Source organism: Syngnathus acus, chromosome 1 (assembly GCF_901709675.1).
Source record: "Syngnathus acus chromosome 1, fSynAcu1.2, whole genome shotgun sequence".
Taxonomy (NCBI): domain Eukaryota; kingdom Metazoa; phylum Chordata; class Actinopteri; order Syngnathiformes; family Syngnathidae; genus Syngnathus; species Syngnathus acus.
This window is the reverse complement of record NC_051087.1, coordinates 2,360,043-2,375,786: the sequence shown is the minus strand read 5'-3', so window position 1 is coordinate 2,375,786 and position 15,744 is coordinate 2,360,043. Positions and strand designations below refer to the sequence as shown.

The 15,744-nt window shown below is 47.5% G+C and overlaps 2 protein-coding genes across 3 annotated transcripts; one reads left to right on the top strand and one right to left on the bottom strand.

The window, feature by feature from the left end:
* Positions 1 to 793: 793 nt before the first annotated feature.
* usp38 (ubiquitin specific peptidase 38) lies at positions 794 to 9,163 on the bottom strand. 2 transcript variants are annotated; one of them, XM_037255993.1, is made up of 13 exons: positions 9,007 to 9,163; positions 7,856 to 8,041; positions 7,123 to 7,627; positions 6,872 to 7,007; positions 6,669 to 6,798; positions 6,474 to 6,575; positions 5,125 to 5,283; positions 4,760 to 4,953; positions 4,567 to 4,660; positions 4,386 to 4,492; positions 4,012 to 4,318; positions 2,749 to 3,663; positions 794 to 2,163 (listed from the first exon to the last, which is right to left on the bottom strand). In XM_037255993.1, exons 2-13 carry the CDS (start codon positions 8,030 to 8,032, stop codon positions 1,999 to 2,001), a joined length of 2,991 nt encoding a protein of 996 aa, XP_037111888.1. In that variant the 5' UTR covers positions 8,033 to 8,041; positions 9,007 to 9,163; the 3' UTR covers positions 794 to 1,998. The 2 variants fall into 2 exon arrangements, with proteins under 2 accessions (XP_037111888.1, XP_037111973.1); XM_037256078.1 differs by having other exon boundaries at positions 4,027 to 4,318.
* Positions 9,164 to 9,616: 453 nt separating this feature from the next.
* On the top strand, positions 9,617 to 15,710 carry smarca5 (SWI/SNF related, matrix associated, actin dependent regulator of chromatin, subfamily a, member 5). Its single transcript, XM_037255540.1, has 23 exons — positions 9,617 to 9,865; positions 10,385 to 10,486; positions 10,573 to 10,739; positions 10,920 to 11,020; positions 11,091 to 11,191; positions 11,267 to 11,446; positions 11,649 to 11,804; positions 11,868 to 11,999; positions 12,072 to 12,140; positions 12,219 to 12,328; positions 12,402 to 12,628; positions 12,711 to 12,832; positions 12,907 to 13,192; positions 13,405 to 13,553; positions 13,632 to 13,754; positions 13,827 to 13,934; positions 14,082 to 14,195; positions 14,274 to 14,396; positions 14,481 to 14,613; positions 14,691 to 14,809; positions 14,896 to 15,108; positions 15,172 to 15,282; positions 15,362 to 15,710. The coding sequence occupies exons 1-23, from the start codon at positions 9,794 to 9,796 to the stop codon at positions 15,425 to 15,427; spliced, it is 3,084 nt and encodes a 1,027-aa protein (XP_037111435.1). The 5' UTR covers positions 9,617 to 9,793; the 3' UTR covers positions 15,428 to 15,710.
* The last annotated feature ends 34 nt before the right edge of the window (positions 15,711 to 15,744 follow it).

The window sequence follows — 15,744 nt, the reverse complement described above, 5'->3', positions numbered from 1 at the left end:
GACACGTAATTTCGCCTGTTCATCGGCTGACGGGAATCTTATTGTGAATGTCATAACCGGAAGTTGAAGGCCTTAACGCTAGCTAACTTTGCATTGTTTCAAGTGGAGATTAGCTCTGTTGTACCTAAACCTACTTTCTGCCTACCTTCCTTCCTTCCTCCCTTCCTTCCTGTGACCTCTTTTCCATCTCCTTCCCATACCTGATGTTTTTCCCCCTGGCATTACCCCCCACCTTCTCCTGACAAGGAATTCCTTGACTTTCCTCAGACCTGCTTTTTAATTTGTGCATTCTTACACATCCTTCATTTTTGCCTACCTGCTTTTTTCCATCAGTACCTTACCAATACTGGCTCAGAATAAACTTCTCCTCTTCATCCCATTACACCTGCTTTTTATAAATGCATCCTTTGCATCCTCACTTATCAGACACAAAAATTATTTCCGATTGTTCTCAGCACAAAATTGCAAGGTTGATATTAACTACAGAGGGGTATGTCGCATCTCCCCGCTTTCAGGCATCTGAAGAATCTTATTGGAATGCCATTGTGATGCTAAACGCCTTCCCCCAAGAATGTGTCCTGTTAGCCACCATGATTAATCACTTCTTCAGCAACAACAACAGCCGGAGGGGTATCGATGAAGAAATGAGACCCAACTAATTACCAGTGACGCAAAAACAGCAAGCCCAGTTGTTACAATGCCCGCCTGCATCTTCACCTGGCTGCCCACTAAAATATACCTAAAGCGACATATTGTGTACGTATGTTGTTTTCAATTCAACTAAATTGAGCACCTTTTTAAGACAAATTGATTTATTGCATATATGTGATATTAAAGTTATCAAATGCCCAATATATCAATCAGCTTGGAAAAATAAAACACGCCAATGATCAAAATGCATGCAGATGAGAAGTGGAACCTCCAAAATGGAACATAGCTACATGCTAATAAGTTAGCAAACTTTTAGAATTACAAATAAAGTCCTGTGTGATTCAGTCTTGCTTTCCACCTTGGAGGTTCTGCTAGTTGTATCATAATGCATGGTTCAAACCGCATATTTTTCTTTTGTTTGAACCTTAATTGAAAGAAAATAAATTTCACCAAAACAAAATCTCAATAATAAATTAAAAATAGTTGAACAGTGTACAACACTTTCAGTCCTCAAGGAGCTTTTCAGTGCTTGTTGCCAGGGGTGGGCAATATTCTCAGCGCATAATGCAGTGATACCTTGAGATAAGAAATCCATCCCAGGACCACACATGCTTGTGTCAAATCATCTTTCCTCATTGAAATGAGTGGAAATGCGAATGATGCACCCCCCCCCCCCCCCCAAAACAAATCAATAAGCGCTAGGATTCAGTAACATTGCATGAAACAAAAACACAATAACATCTAAATAAGTATTTAGTTAAGAATAGTAAATAATTTATTAGTTTCTGCTTCAATCCGATTCAGTACGCTGCTCCTTGTGCTGTCCCCACCTTGGCCACCAGGAGGCAGTACTGTATATACTGTATGGTGCAAACATTGAATAGGCGGCTTCTTCGACAAAGCTAACAAGCCATTCATTAGGTCACATTATTTAGTTGTTTTAAAAACACACGTGTTTTATGTTTAGTTTGCAAATGTCGACTGGGAGTGGCATTACAGTTTGAAGCACTCCGGCTGCTTTTCGAGTGAGTTGAATGAATTTGACTGCCACCACTCAATGCTTAATTTTCAAGTTATGACAGCATCTATATCTGGAGAAAAGAAAGAGTCGGGTCACTTGTATCTCAAGGCACCACTGTTCAACGGACCTGCAGAGCTGGCATCTGTAAAGCTGTCTACACCTCTTAACGTTGCTATACAGCTAAATGTATCCATCTTTGTTTTTTACATGATCCACTTGCACCGTTCCACCTGTTACAGCTTTGATACCTTTTTATTTGTCCCTCTGAGGAGAGTAAAAAGATCCCCCCCCCCACCCTTGCTCTTGTTAGCATTGTGTGCTTAGCTTTAGAAGACCAGTCTACTAATGGTGTTAAACCCTCCTCCTCCCCCTCCCCCTCCAGACGGTCCGCAACTCCCCGGCGGGTTGTTGTCATCTGAGCCGTTGGGCCTGAAGGAGCAGGAAGAAGACGGCGCCTGCAGAGCCTGAGTCCGAGCGTTCAGCTCTTGTTCCTGTGGAGAGAAATAAACATGTGAAAGAGAGTTGAGGCGTACCGACAGCTCCCTCTAGTGGCGGTTTGCTTCAGGACGGTTCAGTGGCTCGTGAAATTACTGCCTGGCTTCTTGCGGGATTTGACTCAAAGGCGAAACCGAAACAAATCTGTTTATCCAGCATTGATCTTGATGATTTGTTGAGGACGTTTGTTGTATATCGCCAACGCCACAGTACGTGTGTGAAATGCGAATAAGTGTAAAGCTCGGCGTTCCATGTTCACTCCCCTTGAGCGGCTCAATAGTCGCTCTCGTCTCGCGTAAATTGGAGAAGACGGCATCATTTCACGACACGGAGAAGAAACGTAAGCTTTAACTCGATAAACAGTTCATCTGTGTCTTTTACGCAAAACCCAGCTAAATCAGGATATCGCTGCAGCTGTGTTATTATTGTATGACTGATTTTCTCTCCCTACACAGCACTTTTATATGCAACAATAGTTGTTTTAAAGTGCTCTAGAAGTTGAGAGTTGAGTCTCATTTTACATCAAGGATCAAGAATATACGGCTTTGCTGTATTTCTGTGTGAATTGCTTTGGGTTTTACCTGTAGATACAACTTATTGTCCTTGATAATGGCATCCAGCAGTTCTTTCTGCAACGGCGGCTCGGCGCTCTGCCTTATTCCGCTGGCCGTCGGGCCTTTAATGGAGGCCTGCCCGGCCACTTCCTGTTTCCTGTACATGAGCACATAGGCCGTGTCCTTGGGGAAGCGACTGGTGATGTTTTGCACCGACTGGAAGGAGGCAAATGTCACCCTGCTGTCATTGAACAGCAGCCAGTCGCTGGTGGGCACAGAGCTGCCGCCCCCTTGACCGCTCGGACCCTGCCGGGCTTGCTCCCCTTGACTCAAGTCCTCCTGACAGACGGCGTCCCCTTCCGCTGTGCTGTCGCAGCCGTAGGAGTAGTAGTGTCCACTTTCGGACGACACGCCCGAATGCATCACGACGGAGCTGAGGACGTAAAGCACCGACTGGACTTCCTCGTCTCGACGGGAGGGTTTGAGTTTCTTGGCCAGGTTCTCGCTGCTCTCGGGGGAATCCACCAGGGGCGGGGAAGAGGCGGGCTGTAGGGGCGGGGCCGGCAAAGTCACCGAGGGACGGTGCACGGGAAGGCGCAGGCGCGGCGGGATGGTGACGTTGTCCAGGATCTTGCGGCGGACGTGGCACTTGGCGTCGTAAGCGAAGCGTAGCAGCGTGAGGATCAGGTACTCGGGGGCTGACATCACCTTGAGGGTCCGCTCTGCCCTTCGCAGGCTGCCACACTTGCCACAAAAGTAGGCGTTGTCCTTATCCAGGATCTCCGGAGCTAGGAAGTAGTCCACCAGGTCGGGCACGGTGAGGGGAGGTTCGTTGTTCTCTGGCAGGCCGTGGACGTGTCCGGATTGGTCTTTGGTCCCCGGCATAGGGGTCTCGCTGCCGCCGTTGACGGAACCCTGGCAAACCACTTTGGACTCGTCCGACTTGGGAAGACAAGAGACAAAACGTTTCAGCGCTAATATGTGTTAATTCAACTCGATCTTTGTGTGAAAAAGGTTCAATCGCAAATTAGCTATCATTTCGCTGAATCTCTGTCGGAAACAGTTTATGGAATTTGGGCTGAGCTCCATGTGAAGGAGGCTAAATTGCTAAATGTCATTTGGCTAGTAGGCCTCTGTGAAAGTGGCAAACTGGGTGCAAAAGAAGCTTAATTAATAGGTTAGTCATTTGTCTGGGTCTTTGTGTGAAAGAGGCTAAACTACCATATTGCAGAAATTTGGCAAACTTGCTGATTTGAGTGTGAATAATTGATATTAAAAAGGCAAACTTGCTTTGGACTCGTTGGATTTGGTGGCACCCCGCGAGGGGCAGAAGGCCAGCGAAAGGTCCGTGAAGGGCTCTTCCTTCTCGGAGACGCAGTCGCAGTGGGTGCAGCGGATGCCCGTCACGAGTTTCCCGCCAAAAGTCCTCTCAATCAAGGTCCGTCTGTCGTTGTCGTCCACTTTTGGAGCGGGAGCTTCGCCTTCTTCGGGGGACGTCGGAGCGCTCGCTTCTTTGCCGCTTGCATCGATGGCGTCGGTGGGAACACTTGGGTTGTTTGATTCCAACACCTGAATGGTTTTCTCCTCTTCGTGTAACCTTGGTATCGGGAGACAATGTCAAGAAACTTGGGAGAAGCTCTTCAATTCAAATTCACGTGCCGTACCTGTCGAGGAGAAAGCGGAGGTACTCTGAGCAGTCCTGCTGAGAGCCCGCATTAAACCACGGCGGGCGGGACACCTCCAAGAAGTTCCTCGGAGCGTAGGCCGCCCTCTAGGGGGGAACCAAAGACATTGCGCCACACTTTCCAGCTGCCACGATCGTTCTAGTCTTCCATTAACACAAACCTGAGTGTGTGCAAGGAAAGCAAAGAGCATCTGCAGCTTCTTCATCAGCGTGCTGCAACCGTTCAGGCGCAGCGACAACACGTGTCGTCTGAAACTGAGGCAAGACAAAGTTCACTTACATCAAAGAATTTTTTTTTTTTTAATTTGAGTGTGGCAGTCAAGTGTTTTATATAAAAAATGGCTGGTGACTTACTCTGTGGCCATGAAGAGCGTCTGCAGGATGCTGTTCATGAAGCAGGTGTTGCCCAGGTTGACCAAGCCCGTCTTGCCAGTCTCGGACTTCCCGACCTGCCTCAGCGGTCCCGAGGCAAAAGAGTTGGACTGGGACGTCCAGGCACTTTGATTCAGCACCAGCTTGATCTTCTCCTCGCTTGGTTTCGGCAGATCCTGGCGGCATGAGATGCATATTTAACCTGAAAATTCTTCTCGTGTTCAAACATGTTCCTGGGTCAGTTTTCGCCGGGTATAGTGTTGGCTTGTACGTGTAAATATATTTTCTTAATTATGTAGTAAATATTGACAAAGTTAAAAAAAACAACAACAAAAACGCTCGCTTACCTTGATGGCTTCCAAAATGTGGTCGTAGAGATCAGGGAATCCAGAATACTGATACATCATGCAGTGCACGAGCTCGCTGAACTGCAGCAGGAAGGCTTTACTGGTGGGGAGCCCGTCGGCCTGCAGCGACTGCACCAGATGCACCACGTGCGGAATAACCTGCAACAGATGATTATGGGAGACAATAGAAAAATGTCCCTTTCACGTCTTTTTTTTTTTGGCAGGTTAGATGGCTTACCACAGGGGTCCCCAAACTTTTTCCTGTGAGGGCCACATAACTTTTCCCTTCTCTGATGGGGGGCCGGTGTCAGTTTGTAACAGAAAAAGTGTGATGATCGTAGGGGAGCTTAAAAAATGTATTGTTTTCCAGAAAGCCACACATAACCAAATAACGGTTATTTAATAACCCTTTCCAGGTTCTTTACAGAAAAAAAGTCAGGAAACAAATAATAACACTATTAATGAAATAAATAATAACTAAATAACCCTCTCTGAGTTCTTCACAGAAAAAACAGGAAATAAATAATAACTAAATAACTCTCTCTGGGTTCCTCATAGAAAAAAAAGCCATGGAACATTAACTTTCTGTTGTGCCATGCACAATCTTAACAGATAAAAGTTCAGCTCAGTTGTCAGAGCAGAATCTCTCTGACACATATGAGCAGTCTCTTAAAGTTCTTGTGTTCCTTCCTTATAATCCTTTTGTAGGTTCCAGTAGGCTTGTAGACACCGCTGTCTTTTTTGTTAAAGTTTGCTAGTGCGTCATAGTCTGGAGTAAAATTTGTTGTGGCAATTCTTAGGCGAGATCCGAGGTGTTGGTCCGTTTACCTCGATCTGTGACGGGTTGATGTTGACGTTCATGTGGCTGAACGTCACGTCGCGTACGTCGAGCCAAATTGGCCACTCTCTTTTAAACGCTCGGCACTGTGTCCACCTTGCTTTTCCTTGGGCGACTCATTTTAATGGAAGGATTCCAGGGGAAGGTTTGTGGGTGGCTTTAGCGCAAAACTGCATCTGAAAGCTCAGCGCGCGAATTACAAGAATGCTGTCGTCACAGCCCACGCTCTAAATTCGGGACTGATACAAATAGAGCGCGAGTGCGCCATGTCCATACTACTGAGTACGTACACGCACTTGTGAGTGTGCACCGAGCTTTCTGACACGGCTTCCGGTAGTAAATGCGCAGGCGAGCGCTTCCCCATCTACTGGGGAAACGCAGTCATTGCAGGCAAAATGACCACAAAAAAAAAGTTCAATAATACAATTTGTTCAGGGTTGGCGGGCCGGATTAAACGGTCCCGTGGGCCGTATCCGGCCCGCGGGCCGTAGTTCGGTGACCACTGGCTTACCAGATGGAAGGCCTCGGGAGAATGCTGGAAACTGAGGAGCATGTGGGAGAGGACGGCGAGGGCCCCCGGTCGCACGATGGGGTACCACAGACGATTGAACACCTGTGTGAGAAGTTGAAAATCATTATCGGCTGCAAGAGGATGGTAGTCGTTAAATCCCACTAAAACATAACGTGAGCACATCTCAAGACCTACCAGTTCAATTTTGAGCAGAGTGACATCTATGAGGATGGTGAACTTCTGAACGGCGGCCAGGCCTTTGAGCAAAGCGATAACCCAGGTGTCCACGTGCTGGGCCAGAGGCCAAGAGAGCCAGTCAATCATCCTAAGAAAACACGACGGGTATATGTGGCCTTCATCCAAAAGCGTCATGTTGAGCGTATCATACTTCCACATACCTGCAGAGTGCTTTGGTCATGTTTGCGTCTTTGACATTCTGGTCTGTGGTGAGACTCTTAATAAGCACTGTGATCATCTGGACCGGGATGTACTGCACCAGACTGGCCAAGGCGATGGACGGTTCGAACGCTGGGTCTGAAGTAGGACGGTGGGGAGGACAGTAAGTTTTTATAGTGAATATAAGTCGGAATGTTACAAAAATAAAGTGCCTCCAGACAGCTAGGGCGCAGTACTGAATCAATCATCTCACCCGTAGAAGAGATGATGGCGAAGACCTCCTGTAGGGAAGGCAGCAGCGTGGCCGGCTCGGCCTTCCAGATGTTCTGCAGCAACGTGCTGACCTTGGTGACCTGGGCCACGTACTCGCCCAGTTCCTGCTCCTGGTTGGCCAGGCAGTGGAAGTAGCCGATGGTCCTCACCAGCTGCTGGCAGAACAGGACGCCGCCCTTGTCCCTGGGCACGCACTGCACAAAGTCCGACAGCAGGGAGGCGAGACGGGCGCACGCGGCCGGCCCGGGCCGCTCGCACACCATCCTCAGCACCTCCACCTGGACCACGGCGAAAAGCTCCAGCACGGCGGGGCAACTGATGAGCAGCCGCAAGCCGCAGTGGATGTAGTCCACCACGGCGGGGTCTTTGTGATCCAGCTGCTCGTAGCCCTGCTGCAGCAGGCCCAGCACAAAGTCCTTGGTGAAGAACGCCTCAAACGCCGAGCGGTGGTAGCGTGCGTACGCCTCCAGGACCTGGAAGCCCACCTGAGGAGAGAGGATAGGAGGTCACGAGGGGTCTGAGTAACAAATAAAAAGGTTTATAATTGCTTTTTAATACAAGATGGCGACAGAGCATATTTTTTCTGCAAGACAAGAATATGGCTGGACCGACCAAGTGAAGCTCTCTGATGTAAGACGGCTTCAAATAAAATCAACCTCAGATATCAAAAGAAAAAAATCTAGTTGATCACTATATGACAAACCACTGCTCACTTGCTTCTGGAAGGGGTCCTCCCCCAGCAGGATGAGGCGGGTCGTGGCAGCAAACAGAGCCCGGCACTCCTCCGCCGCCACGTCCTTCTCTGCCGCCTCCACCACCTTTTTCACAATGGCCTTCTTCACCGGAAGCGTGTGAGCAGAGCTGATCAGGCCCTCCAAAATTTTGTCCATGATGGCGGCCTGTGAGAGACAAAGCCAGCGGGACGCCTCATTGGTCATGTGGCATCTGACAACTGCAGCTTAACATAACTCAACAAACGATGAATGGCTCACAGTGAAAACGAACAGGAAAGTCGACAGATGTCAAAATGTTATAAGCCGTAAAGTAAAATTGACAAATTTCATAATGTTACAAGACAAATGCAGTTTACCACCAGATGGACACAAAGAATCACTCATTTAAATCCAAATAAATGTTCACATTTAAAATGTGACATATAATAACGCTTCTGGGTATGTGTACAGCCTGCTTCATTCAACCTTTTATAATCCAGTATTTTTTTTTTTTTTTACTTTCCAAATGGAGTTCAGTTGTATTTGACTAAAAGTGCAGAACATTCACATTTTAACTTGAACTACTGCTCGCTTTTAAACATGTATTTAAGTACATTTTTATAATGATGTTTATTATGTAGTGATATTTTTAAACTGCCACTTGGTTTGAGAATTACTGTACAGTGTATTACAGCTGTTTTATTAGTTTTGAGCGATGTTAATGGCGTTGACACGTCAACTTGGCATAACAACCGAAGTCAAACACATTAATAACAAAACAAACATCATCTATAGTTACTTAAAGTGCAGTTATCACACTTGTTTTCCACCTTTTTCTTCACTACGGTAGTCCATCGGTCATGAGCGCCTTGACAGTAGCCGTATCGTCATAATAGCAAAGCCACCGCTTAAAACACAAGTACAAATACATCCGTCATCTGATCACCACCGGAACCACATTGAACCGCGCCGCTAGTAAGTGTTTTAAATATATATACATTTGTTTACGAGCCCCGCGTCGAACAAAGCAACTTGAAGGGCTTGACGTTAGCTGTGTGATGTTTCTCGGCAGCCACTGACTTAGCATAAAAGCTAATACGCCCTGAATGGGAAAGAAGGAGGGCATAGGCTCTGAATAAACACGTCCATACCCAAATGGAGCATGTCAATAGTGTCCGACTTGAAGAAGATATGCTCCGTTTTGGTGTTAAATCTCGTTTCGCAGGTAAATTCTGTTGTAGTTTTGGTGAAATCACTCAACCGGAATCAGCTGATCAACAACGGCTACGTCATTTCTCTCACGCCTGACAAGCAATAAGGACCCCCCAAAGCAAACGTCCGTTTTGGTGGTCTTTGCATTGCCTGTTATTATTATTACCTGTAAATTCAAGTTTATACGTGAATTAACCTACAAAAAAATATCCCATGTAGTTTTTGCGTTTTTAAATTTGACTAAAAACGAGAGTTTTTTTTTTCCCCGTTTATGATTCATGACGTCTACGTTTTAGTTTCAGTTTTCCCGATTCTTTCACAGCTGTTGTCATAAATGATGTATTATTCTAAATACTCCAGGAAAGCATAGAAATATATGCAACATAGTTTTAGATCTTGTTTAATTATAGCAACAACAACAACAACAACAAATAATTAAATTGTATTTTCAATTTTCGCGATGCATTCACGTTCATCTTCGGTGTGCGTTCCGGTATTTCCGATTTCGATGAAAGCTACATGGTCAAGTCTCGCGATTGAGCGGCAAACTCTCGCCGAGAACGCGGGTGTTCGGGAGGAGCAAAGCAACCACTCGCGCTGACCGGTGTGTCTTTCATTCCACAGACCCAACAGAACAGGACCAGAACACGGCGAGAAAGTTGTCCCTAAAATCCACAATAGATCCATCTTACACGGGACCAGCCCAAGAGGGAATAGCCGTAAAACATGTCGGACATTTTAAGCTGCGTGGAACCGGAGCGGGAAGAGCAGACCGAAGTTGAAGCCGGTGGAGCCGAGGTAAAACGGTTCGGAATGGGACACTGTTTTGATTTTTAAACATGGTTGTGTCTTCCAGTGTATCGATATACATTATAATAATCCTCCATTGACTTGAACGCTTCCCACGACCGACTTCTACTTGATTAACCGTTAGCGTCAGTTAGCTCGCGGCTAGCTAATTGTAGCTCAACTTGCTAGCGCCGCCGAAGCCATTGTTGTTCCGTTCCGTAAATGTAGGACGTTGCGACACGCGCTTATTTCCTTCTTTGAGGAATCAAACACTCTTAATTATGACACGTTTGGGCCTAGTAATACTTCACCGAAGCTCGCCTTTGTTTCTTTCCAATGACAGCCCGAGGTGATGCCATTGCTGCATTGCCTCGGGCATTTTGTTTTTGTGATTAACAAAATTAAATGTTGGAATGCTCTAAATAAAATGGAAAATTTATGTCGTCATTGTAAACTGGGTTCAGGGAGTGTGCAAATTAATGAACAATCTGATTAAACAATCTTTTTTTTTTTTTTTTCTTCAAATAGGAAAAGTCTGACTCGGATGCTGGCAAGGAGTCGTCCTCAGATGCAGGACCCGATGGACAAGATGTGTCCTCTACCAAAGCTCCAGGTTATGAAGAGAAAGTCGTAAGGATTTTTTTTTCCTACTCAAAAATTACAATATTTTTGTTGTTGTCCAAGGAATAATCCAAATATATATTTTGTGCCCGTAGAAAACGGACCGTACCAACAGATTCGACTACCTGTTGAAGCAAACCGAGCTTTTTGCTCACTTCATTCAGCCGGCCGCACAGAAGACTCCCACGTCCCCGCTCAAGATGAAGCCGGGGCGTCCTCGCATTAAAAAGGACGAGAAGCAGAACTTGTTGTCTGCTGGAGAGTGAGTACATTTTTTTCCAAGTAGAAAATAGTGGAAGTTGCTCAAACTGTGGCCATCAAAAATCCATCATAACGGCAACTAGTTAAGTAACATTTTAGCTTTGCCAGTAACCGGTAAAACCATGCGTGCGTTCCACATCGCACCAAGTCCAATTTCTGTTTCCTCATGCTTTTCTCTCAGCAATCGTCATCGGCGCACTGAGCAAGAAGAAGACGAGGAGCTGTTGAGCGAGAGCACCAAGACCACGAACGTCTGCACCCGCTTTGACGACTCGCCATCTTGTAAGCGCTTGCCTCTTTAGAAACAGAAAGGAAGAAAGTATGTCCATCAAGCGTTTACCTTCCCGTGCAGACGTCAAATCAGGAAAGATGCGAGACTATCAGGTGCGCGGTCTGAACTGGCTTATCTCTCTGTACGAGAACGGAATCAACGGCATCCTCGCCGATGAAATGGTGAGCGCCTTTCTCGCAAATGTATCACTTCATTTTGAGACGTGACTTCATTTCTACCGATTGGTCTCCCGTCAGGGTTTGGGAAAGACCCTCCAAACCATTTCCCTGCTGGGCTACATGAAGCACTACAGGAACATTCCTGGGCCGCATATGGTGCTGGTGCCCAAGTCCACCTTGTACAACTGGATGAACGAGTTCAAGCGCTGGGTGCCGTCTCTGCGCGCAGTCTGCCTCATCGGAGATAGAGACGAGAGGGTCAGCCATGTTTGCCATTTTACCAATGTTGTTTGGAAAGGGTGAAGGGAAAATTAATCTAGTGTCAAGAGAGTTGACTTTTTTTATGTTGTTGTAAAATTACATTATTCTCGTGAAAAATGATTTTTTTTAATTCAAATGACACCAAAAAATAGCACTGTCTGTGAAAATAAAGTCTGAATCTCCATCCTCCATTTCTCAGACTGCTCTCATCCGAGACGTGTTACTGCCCGGCGAATGGGACGTGTGTGTGACTTCGTACGAGATGCTCATCATAGAAAAGGCCGTCTTCAAGAAATTCAACTGGCGCTACCTGGTCATCGACGAAGCCCACAGGATCAAGAACGAGAAATCCAAGGTACGTCTGCCTTCGTCCTTTACCTGTGAGGCTCCTCGAATAATAACGCACATTTCCTCGCAGTTGTCTGAGATCGTGCGAGAATTCAAGACCACCAATCGCCTGCTGCTGACCGGTACGCCGCTCCAGAACAACCTGCACGAGCTTTGGGCCCTGCTCAACTTCCTGCTTCCAGACGTCTTCAATTCGTCAGAGGTGTGTGACCTTCCCAAATCTTTGAATCATAATAAAAACAGTCCCTAATTTTTTTGCATTTGTCCCCTGAAGGACTTTGACTCTTGGTTTGACACGAACAATTGCTTGGGCGATCAGAAACTGGTGGAGCGTCTGCACACGGTATGTTGGGAATATTTTCAAAAGATTTGCTTATTTTGAAGAATATTCTCAATATTTTTATCATATGGTTGCGAGTAGGTGCTCCGCCCATTTCTGCTGCGTCGCATAAAAGCTGATGTGGAGAAAACGCTACTCCCAAAGAAGGAGATCAAGATGTATGTGGGGCTCAGTAAAATGCAGCGAGAATGGTAAGAAGCCTTTTGATAGTTGGTTGCTAAAAATAGATTTAGGAAAAAACACTGATCGAGATCTCTCCATAAGGTACACCAAAATTTTGATGAAGGACATCGACATCCTGAACTCTGCCGGCAAGATGGACAAGATGCGTCTGCTCAACGTGCTCATGCAGCTGCGCAAGTGCTGCAATCACCCGTACCTGTTCGACGGCGCCGAGCCTGGACCCCCGTACACCACCGACCTCCACCTGGTGGTCAACAGCGGCAAGATGGCGGTCCTGGACAAGCTGCTGCCCAAGATGAAAGAGCAGGGTAAGTTGGAGGTGCAGTTTGGTACAGCAGGACACAACGCTCACAAGATGGTGGGTGTGGGCTTTTTGTTTTTTCTCCCCAGGCTCACGCGTGCTCATCTTCAGCCAGATGACCAGGGTGCTGGACATCTTGGAGGACTACTGCATGTGGAGGAACTACGGCTATTGTCGCCTGGACGGTCAGACGCCGCACGAAGAGAGACAGGTGCGGTGCTAACGGACTGCGTTGCTTTCACTTTTAAGATGTCGTGACTTTAAAACGTGGGGTGCACTTTTCAGATCTCCATCAACGCCTACAACGAGCCCAACAGCAGCAAGTTCATCTTCATGCTGAGCACCAGAGCTGGAGGCCTCGGTATCAACCTGGCGACCGCCGACGTGGTCATCCTCTATGACTCGGACTGGAACCCTCAAGTGGACCTCCAGGCCATGGACCGAGCTCACAGGATCGGGCAGCTGAAACAAGTGCGCGTCTTCCGCTTCATCACGGAGAACACGGTGGAGGAGCGAATTGTGGAGAGGGCGGAGATGAAACTGCGCCTGGACTCCATTGTCATCCAGCAAGGTACGACACATTTTTGTTTTGTTTTCAAGTTAGCAGGCTAGTTCGTGGCATCGCCAAAAAAAAAAAAAAAATCTAATACTCTTTAATGCAAAGAAAATTGTGATTAATGATTCTCAAAGTATGATGGCTCCCTCTAGTGGTACATGAATCGCCAGCTAAAAACATCAGCTTGGATCCATACACTGATCACGGCTGTTTCTTCATCTCACCAGGGCGACTTGTGGATCCGAGCGCCAACAAGCTGGGCAAAGACGAGATGCTGTCCATCATTCGGCACGGCGCCACGCACGTCTTCGCCTCCAAGGAGAGCGAGATCACAGACGACGACATCAACGCCATCCTGGAGAGGGGCGAGAGGAAGGTGAGTCGTGGCTTCAAGCTCGGCCGCCCGGCTTAGCAGCGGACTTTTTTGCCTGACGTCTGATCACCCGGCCACCAGACGATGGAGATGAAAGAGAAGCTCTCCTCCTTGGGCGAGAGCTCGTTGAGGAACTTCACCATGGACACGGAGAACACCAGCGTCTACACGTTTGAGGGAGAAGACTACAGAGAGAAGAAAAAGGTATAAAAGAGCCACCGTGGGAACAACAACAAGCCTTGATGTTCATCTCCACCTCCTGGCTTTCCTCCTCAGGTCATCACCAACTGGATTGAGCCGCCCAAGAGAGAGAGGAAGGCCAATTACGCCGTGGACGCCTACTTCAGAGAAGCTCTTCGAGTCAGCGAGCCCAAAGCCCCCAAGGTGGGTAGTTTTCTGCGGCTGGAAAAAAAAAAACTTTTCGTTCCTCCTTGGGTGGTGTAGCTACCAAATTGATGTCCTGTCCTAGGGTGGTGTAGCTACCAAAATGATGTCCTGTCCTAAACTGTGTTCATCCTTCTGGGCCTCCAGGCTCCCCGTCCGCCCAAGCAGCCCAACGTCCAAGACTTCCAGTTCTTCCCCCCACGTCTCTTCGAGCTCCTTGAAAAGGAAATCCTCTTCTACCGAAAGACAATTGGCTACAAGGTACATCTTCTTACTTGCTCCGCACACCTTTTGCGATTTGACAAATGTTCTTTTGATCACGTGAGCTTGTCCTCGTAGGTACCGCGCAACCCGGAAATGCCCAACTCGGCTCAAGTTCAGAAGGAGGAGCAGGCCAAGATCGACGAGGCCGAAGCCTTGACTGAGGAGGAGCTGGAGGAGAAGGAGAATCTTCTGCAGCAGGTGGAAGGATTTGGACTCTGGGATTTTTTATCCTTTGGCCACAAACATGAACTGTATCTTTTTTTTTTTTTTAATCTTGTGTAGGGATTCACCATTTGGAACAAACGCGACTTCAACCAATTCATCAAAGCCAATGAGAAGTGGGGACGCGATGACATCGAGAACATCGCCAGAGAGGTGGAGGGGAAAACTCCGGAGGAAGTCATGGAATATTCCGGTAATGTGCGCTTGGACTCCAATTGTTGCCCCCATCTTCCTACGTACGTGACGTCCTCCTGCGCTGTGATCCCCCAGCTGTGTTCTGGGAGCGCTGCAACGAGCTCCAGGACATCGAGAAGATCATGGCTCAGATTGAGCGAGGCGAGGCCAGGATCCAGAGGAGGATCAGCATCAAGAAGGCACTGGACTCCAAGGTTCGTCATCAAGCGGAACTTGAATTAGTTTCACAATTCAAAACTGCTGTCAAGCGTGACAAGCTCCAAATGTTCCTTCGAACCAGATCGGCCGCTACAAGGCGCCCTTCCACCAGCTGCGCATCTCCTACGGCACCAACAAGGGCAAGAACTACACGGAGGAGGAGGACCGCTTCCTCATCTGCATGCTGCACAAACTGGGCTTCGACAAGGAGAGCGTGTACGACGAGCTGCGCCAGTGCATCCGCAACTCGCCCCAGTTCCGTTTCGACTGGTTCCTCAAGTCCAGGACGGCCATGGTGAGCGGACATTTCTCGCTGTCCGCTTCTTCGCCGTCCTTGCTGACTTGTGCGCGCTTGCAGGAGCTGCAAAGGCGATGCAACACACTCATCACGCTCATCGAGAGGGAGAACATGGAGCTGGAGGAGCGGGAGAAAGCGGAGAAGAAGAAGAGGGGGCCAAAGACTGGCTCGGTAAGTGGAACCGTTGGCAGCCGAGATGTTTCTTTCTCATCAGAAGAAGTCCTTAATCACTTCTTCTTCTCCCGTTCAGGCCCAGAAACGGAAGCCGGAAGGAACCTCGGACAGTCGCGGGCGTCGGAAAAAACTCAAGTTGTAAACAACGCCTCGTTCGTGTGTACAGCGCGTCATCGTTAGCCGAGCCGATCGTTTTTGCGTGCGTTCGCTAATGGTGTCAAACATCCTTATAGACTTTGTATCATTTGTTCCTAGCGAGATTTTTCTGCCTTGTTTTCATTTACTAAAACACTGCAGCTGTGCTGGTTTTGTTTTTCTACTAGTCCTTTATGGAAATTGTATTTATGCCTGTCAGTGGTACCACATTCCAGTGTACCTTCTCCACGTGAAGTAGTCTCAATAAATATCCATTTTTTTAATAAAATGAAACTGTGGTGCAGTAATTTTTGAAAAACTAAA